General features: G+C 31.2%; 2 protein-coding genes across 2 annotated transcripts in view; both read right to left on the minus strand.

Annotated features, from left to right (window-relative positions):
- LOC108556334 (serine protease easter-like) overlaps positions 1-1,635 on the minus strand; it is a 2,099-nt gene extending 464 nt beyond the window's left edge. Inside the window, exons 1-4 of the mRNA XM_017912403.1 lie at positions 984-1,635; positions 763-930; positions 458-707; positions 41-321 (exon numbers count right to left, since the gene is read on the minus strand). Of these exons, the coding sequence (XP_017767892.1) occupies positions 41-321; positions 458-707; positions 763-930; positions 984-1,050 (766 nt within the window). The 5' untranslated portion in view covers positions 1,051-1,635. The remainder of the gene's footprint in view (positions 1-40; positions 322-457; positions 708-762; positions 931-983) is intronic.
- Positions 1,636-5,365: 3,730 nt separating this feature from the next.
- The window catches only part of LOC108556335 (serine protease easter-like), a 4,779-nt gene continuing 2,942 nt past the window's right edge, over positions 5,366-7,202 (minus strand). Inside the window, exons 4-5 of the mRNA XM_017912404.1 lie at positions 5,913-6,106; positions 5,366-5,849 (exon numbers count right to left, since the gene is read on the minus strand). Of these exons, the coding sequence (XP_017767893.1) occupies positions 5,452-5,849; positions 5,913-6,106 (592 nt within the window). The 3' untranslated portion in view covers positions 5,366-5,451. The remainder of the gene's footprint in view (positions 5,850-5,912; positions 6,107-7,202) is intronic.

Raw genomic sequence — 7,202 nt, forward strand, 5'->3', positions numbered from 1 at the left:
AAAATCAATAATTAATTATTAATTAATTAGAAAATGTTACCTGTCTCCGTCTGTCCCCAACCCGCAACCTGATACGGTTCATCGGCCATTATCTGACGATCCTGCTGCGGCAAACAGATGGGTCTCACGAAATCGTTGAATTTAACAGTTCTATTCAACCTGATGATGGCTATATCGTGGAAGAAGGGCCTTTCTTTGACCAACCATTCGGGATGGACCACGATCTTCTCGACACCGGCGATTATAGGATCCGGCGCGCACTCGTTGTCCACGCAATCCGTGCTATTGTTAATATCGTACTCTCCCAGCACAACTTGTACCCTGCAAACAAACAATAATTCGTTTGTTGTGTAACACGCTTTAACATTTAAAAAAAAATCGATTTGCATAAAAATATGCAAGGACGTTGGAGAGCAATGAAACCCGTTTCAAATTAATAAATATTTCGTCGGCTTACGGTTTGTTTCCATAGGTGACGCAATGTGCAGCCGTCAGGACGTAACGATCTGTGATCAAGGCACCTCCGCATCTTCCAATCAAACCTCCGGTCGATCTATCCGGATACTGAATGAGGGCCAACCAAGGGAACTCATCCAAATCGGTTTTAGTGCCACCGAAGATGCGATCCGCCACCTGCTTTCCGCACTCGTCTTTCGGTAAAAGACTCCTGTTCGGTACAGTGTCCGGCTTCTCTTTCTCAATTGGAGCTGCAAAAACAATACATTAATCCTATTGATTTCAATCTAAATTCGATTTGTTTACATTTCATCCCGATGTTGGGGCACCAGACCTTCTGGATTAAACCGTCGAAGCCGCAACCCGCGGATTTGATGTGCTGATACACCTCCAACTTGACCGGCTTATTCTCCAGGATCTTCATGTACGTAGGGCATTTGGTGATCGGCACGCAAACTATCTCCTTGACTTCACCTGCGCAGAATTCATCTTATTATTGAATTTGATTAAATATTTGGATTACTTACGAGCTCCTTGAGCGATCGCCAGCGCTGAAATCAGAGCGACAGTGAAGGAGAAGGCTTGGAACGACATCGCGATTCGATATCTGCTCTTGTATTGTTGTTGTTGTCGGCACCGGCCGCCGCTTTTATAGAGAGACGTCTCAACGCAAACACTAAGTGACTTACTATGTTGTGTACCAGCTTATAATAGTTAATTATACGTTTCGTCGCGAGCGGAGTGGAAATGATACGCGGAAACGTATCCGAAAACTTCGAATCGAATCCCACCGAAGTGCGTCAAAACGCCTGCACTTTTCTTCGTACCTCCGCACTGCAGTTATTATAATAGATGAGTGTACGCGCAACGCGAAATATGTATGGAATTCAGTGGAAATCTGTCGGCTTTTATAAAAGTCTTCGTCGGTGCGTGGGAGTCGTCCAGGGGATTTCCTCACATAATTTATCCTTCCGTTCGGTCGACGGCAGCTTTTCTCTAACCACCGAAACATTTAATCCTGAGAAATCCCTGCGAATCTTCGCCGGAATTCTAATTAAGCCAATTCGTCTTCTTGCACTTCTTTTTAATTATTTTAATTCGTCGCTCGGGGAATCCACGAGACGATTGTGGGTTTTTTCACCTACCGAGAACTTACAGAGAAAAATTCATAAACAAAGCACAAGAATAAACTATATAATCAACTACAACAAATTCGCTTATATCCATACACCCAAAAAAACGTACATCCACGCAATTGCGATTAGATTAGAGAAGAGATGACTCAATTTCCATTCCAGATAGTTAAAATTGTCGCATCCCACAACAACAACAAAATTTGCAAACGAATCAATTTTACTATACAATTTTTTCGAATTAAGAACTAAAAATTCTACAAATTCAATCCCAAAAACTAATGCAAAATGCAAATAAATTAATTAAGATTATTCATGCTGCAAATTATGCATTTCCTTTCAGCTTCTGGAAGTTGCGCAATTCTTCTTAAAACTTTGATTTGATACTTCTTGCATGCGAATAATGCGCAAATTGCAAACAAATCATTTTTACTATACAAATTTTTCGAATTAAGAACTAAAAATTCTACAAATTCAATCCCAAAAAGTAATGCAAAATGCAAATAAATTAATTAGATTATTGCAATTCTTCGTAAAACTTTGATTTGATACGTCTTGAATGCGAATAATGCGCAAATTGCAAACAAATCAATTTTACTTTCGAATTAAGAACTAAAAATTCTACAAAAAATTCAATCCCAAAAACTAATGCAAAATGCAAATAAATTAATTAATTAGATTATTCATGCTGCAAATTATGCATTTCGTTTCAGCTTCTGGAAGTTGCGCAATTTTTCGTAAAACTTTGATTTGATACTTCTTGCATGCAAATAATGCGCAACATTATGAAACCTTTAAATTTTCTAAAATATTGTGCAATTTATTGAAACTTGTTTACCGCGAGTTAAAGCAATAATTAAATGTTTGTGCATAATTTATTAATGAATTCGGACACTTCCAGTTTTTTTTTTGTTCTTTCTCTTTTAAAAATGAAATATGCAATAATATTTGCTATAGATCTTCGTGATTGAGTTAGAAACTATATTTAGCAAAGATTTTCCATTCGAATCGAAATCTGCAGAGATCAGACGAGAAAGTTCAAGGTTCTTCTACAAATAAACTTTTCTCTAATTAAGCAATTATTTTACTTCATTTTTTCTTATATAATCTACCTCATTTCCTTTAACAATGGAACGTAATTAAAGCGTAATTAATAGTAAAATAATTACCAAACAAATTTATTATTTTTTTTTGTATCTTATTGTTTTATAAAAGAATGAAAGTGCTGTGTTTTTATTGATATTTCTTATTTATTGAAATCCTTGAACTTTGATCTTTTTATAAACATTCAAGTAAACACAAAAAATATTAAAAACATGATTTATATAAACTGAAATTAATTATATGTTTTTTTTTTAACTGGAAAGTGTTCATTAAAATCTAACCACACCTGTAATCGTTTGTAAATTGCATTTTACAAGTAATTATTCTATTGAATTCATTCATATAATGCAATAATTGGAATAATGAAGATTCAGTTGTAGTTTTTCATTTAGTTGTAGTTTAAGTCATTGACCACAGATCGTGACGCAAAATAGAAATAACTCTGCGGTTCGTCGTTAGTTCTAAATACGATTTTATCGACACGGAAAAGCTATTTGCGTACCGATTTGCGTTCAATTCGTCGATGCGTTTGCAAATTTCATGCGAAAACAATCAAAACTTGTGCGTCCAACAAAATTCACCATTAAATCCTATTCAGATAATCTAAAAACTTTAATATTTGCTGAACATTAAGCAATATTTTCCATCTTTCAGTATCAAAAATTTTAAGTTTTAAAGACACTTTTCCAAAATCTTCGAGGATTTAAAACTTTGAAATTGTTAAATTATAAAATTCTCTTCAAATAAACTAAAAACTTTAATATTTGATGAATATTAAGCAATGTAGTATTTCCATCTTTCAGTAAAATTTTCATTTTTAAAGACACCAAAATCTTGCAGAATTTAAAACTTTGAAATTGTTAAATTATAAAATTCTCTTCAAATAATCTAAAAACATTAATATTTGATGAAAATTAAGCAATTTAATATATCCATCTTTCAGTAAAACTTTCATTTTTGAAGACACTTTTCCAAAATCTTCGAGAATTTAAAACTTTGAAATTGTTAAATTATTAAATCTTCTTTAGATAAACTAAAAACTTTAATATTTCATTAACATTAAGCAATGTAGTATTTCCATCTTTCGGTAAAACTTTCATTTTTGAATACACTTTTCCAAAATATTCGAGAATTTAAAAACTTTGAAATTGTTATATTATAAAATTCTCTTCAGATAAACTAAAAACATTAATATTTGATGAAAATTAAACATCTTTCGGTAAAACTTTCATTTTTAAAGACACTTTTCCAAAATCTTCGAGAATTTAAAACTTTGAAATTGTTAAATTATAAAATTCTCTTCAGATAAACTAAAAACTTTAATATTTGATGAACATTAATCAACTTAGCAAATTCATCTTTCAGTAAAACTTTCAATTTTGAAGACACTTTTCCAAAATCTTCGAGAATTTAAAACTTTGAAATTGTTAAATTATTAAATCTTCTTTAGATAAACTAAAAACTTTAATATTTGATTAACATTAAGCAATGTAGTAATTCCATCTTTCGGTAAAACTTTCATTTTTGAAGACACTTTTCCAAAATCTTTGAAAATTTAAAAACTTTGAAATTGTTAAATTATAAAATTCTCTTCAGATAATCTAAAAACTTTAATATTTGATGAAAATTAAGCAATTTAGTATTTCCATCTTTCAGTAAAACTTTCATTTTTGAAGACACTTTTCCAAAATCTTCGAGGAATTAAAACTTTGAAATTGTTAAATTCCCTTCAGATAAACTAAAAACTTTAATATTTGATAAAAATTAAGTAATGTAGTATTTCCATCTTTCAGTAAAACTTACATTTTCAGACACATATTTTCAAAAACTAAGAAAATCTAAAGTTCTGAAATTTGTTCAATTATTTTTATTAGAATTATCAAAAAAAAAACCATTTAGAAACTTTAGATTAACTAAAAAGCAAAGCCTAAGAAAATTCAAACTTCTATTCCTTTTCCACTATTTCAATATTGAATTAAGTATAGATTTTGTTAATTAATGATTCGAAATTTAAATCTTATTCAACAGTTCAACATTCGCTGCGAATTATGTTGCATACGCATTCACTATATAAATAAAATGAGATCATTTCCATGGTAACAATCGCAGCAATTGTTTAAATTCCAACTTGATCTAAAAGAGTGATCATAATTTCATATTTATTAAATTCTAATCTACTTCCAAATTGTCCAAATTAATTCGATTATTGAAAATTTGTACAATTTCAACAAAGATTAGATAATTGCACTGGAAAAACGTGAATTCCCATTTTGTGTAATACTCGTAGATATTTTTAAATTTTTCTTAGTATAAAATTACAAGTGGATTTGCAATTCAATTAACGTGGAATTCCGTAATTAAATGACGTAAATTTTTTTTTAAATTAATTGATGTAAGTAATTAAGTTTAAATAATCTAGATGGCTTGATAAAACAAACAATTGTTTATAGCAACGTAGAAAAAGTTTAATGCGCCGCATTGTGTAGTGTGTAATTAATCAAAGTTGAATGTTTTTAATGATCGTTTCAATAACACCTAATTGTTAGTTATTGTTTTCTTTTATTGTAAATGATTTGTATAATTTATCGACTAAAACGATCGATTTTGTGTTGTAATCACTTGGAATTGATTCGAATTGGAAATTGTGTTTGCAGGATTTGAGATAAATACGATTTGGTAATGAGATTGTTTATTTATCGATGAGTTACTTGATTCAGCTAGTCTGTATGAGATTTAGAACACGTTTGAAAATGAGGATTTAGTAGACGTTCCTGTGTATCCAATCGTTGTAGACGGAGACGTGCGTGTAGACGGCAGGCCAGGATTCTGTGCCGCAGGTTGTACCGAACGAGACGATTCCTGCGACGAACCACTGCTCGGTTTCAGGATTGCCCTTCATCAGAGGTCCACCGCTGTCGCCCGTGCAGGAATCACGGCCCTTCTCGCCGCCCGCGCATATCTGTCCGTCCCTTATCGGGATGTTTGCCTGCCTGAACTTGTTCCTGCAGTAGATGCGACTCGTCACCGGCACTTGGACTTTCAACTTGACGGCGCTCGATTTCGCCGTCTCCGTCCTTCCCCATCCTGCGACGAAGAGTTTTTCGCCGACGCGAGCGTAGTCGTCATCGGATGGAAGGCAGATCGGACGAACGAAGTCTGAAAGTGTTTGTAATTCGATTGAAGGAGAGAACTTATATAATAGTTTAAGAGTTAATTTACCTGAGAAGTGAACGTCGCTGTTTAATCTGATGAGGGCGATGTCGTTGGATTTGACGCTGTCGTTGTAGTTCGGATGAACGATGACTTTTTCGATGCCCACGTTCACTGGAGGATCGGTGCATTCTTTGAACGACTTCTTGTTGATGCAATCTTCCTCAGTCTCGATGTTCCACTCGCCTAAACGAACGTTAATTCTGCAATCAAATGACAATTTAGTAATTGGAAAAAACTTAATTAATTTTGCAAATTCTTAATCAAAGCAAAACTTTCAACATAACAATTTCAGTTCAATAAAAATTAGCTAAGATAATGCAAATTTTCACATAATTATTCCTAACTTTAACGAAATGAAGAATATGCACTTATTGAAACTGTAAAATAATTGAAATAAACATGATTGATTTTGTAAATTTTTCATCAAAGCAAAACTTTGACATAACAATTTCAGTTCAATAAAAATTAGCTAATAAAATGCAAATATTCATATAATTGTTCCTAATTTTAACGAAAACAAGAATATGCACTTAATGAAACTGTAAAATAATTGAAATAAACATCATTGATTTTGTAAATTCTTCATCGAAGCAAAACTTTGAACATAACAATTTCAGTTCAATAAAAATTAGCTAAGATAATGCAAATTTTCAAATAATTATTCCTAATTATAATGAAATCAAGAATATGTACTTAATGAAACTGTAAAATAAGTGAAATTAACATCATTGATATTGTAAATTCTTCATGGAAGCAAAACTTTGAACATAACAATTTCAGTTCAATAAAAATTAGCTTAGAAAATGGAAATTTTCATATAATTGTTCCTAATTTTAACGAAATGAAGAATATGGTCTTATTGAAACTGTAAAATAATTGAAATAAACATTGATTTTGTAAATTCTTCATCGAAGCAAAACTTTGAACTTAACAATTTCAGTTCAATAAAAACTAGCTAATAAAATGCAAATTTTCATATAATTGTTCCTAATTTTAACGAAAACAAAAATATGCACTTAATAAAACTGTAAAATAATTGAAATAAACATCATTGATTTTGTAAATTCTTCATCAAAGCAAAACTTTGAACATAACAATTTCAGTTCAATAAAAATTAGCTAAGAAAATGCAAATTTACATATAATTATTCCTAATTTTAATGAAAACAAGAATATGTACTTATTGAAACTCATATAATTATTCCTAATTTTAACGAAAACAAGAATATGCACTTAATGAAACTGTAAAATAATTGAAATAATTGTGTTGAAATCATTGATTTTGTAAATTCTTCAT

This window comes from Nicrophorus vespilloides, unplaced genomic scaffold (genome assembly GCF_001412225.1).
Source record: "Nicrophorus vespilloides isolate i.1.1-1 unplaced genomic scaffold, Nicve_v1.0, whole genome shotgun sequence".
Lineage (NCBI taxonomy): Eukaryota > Metazoa > Arthropoda > Insecta > Coleoptera > Silphidae > Nicrophorus > Nicrophorus vespilloides.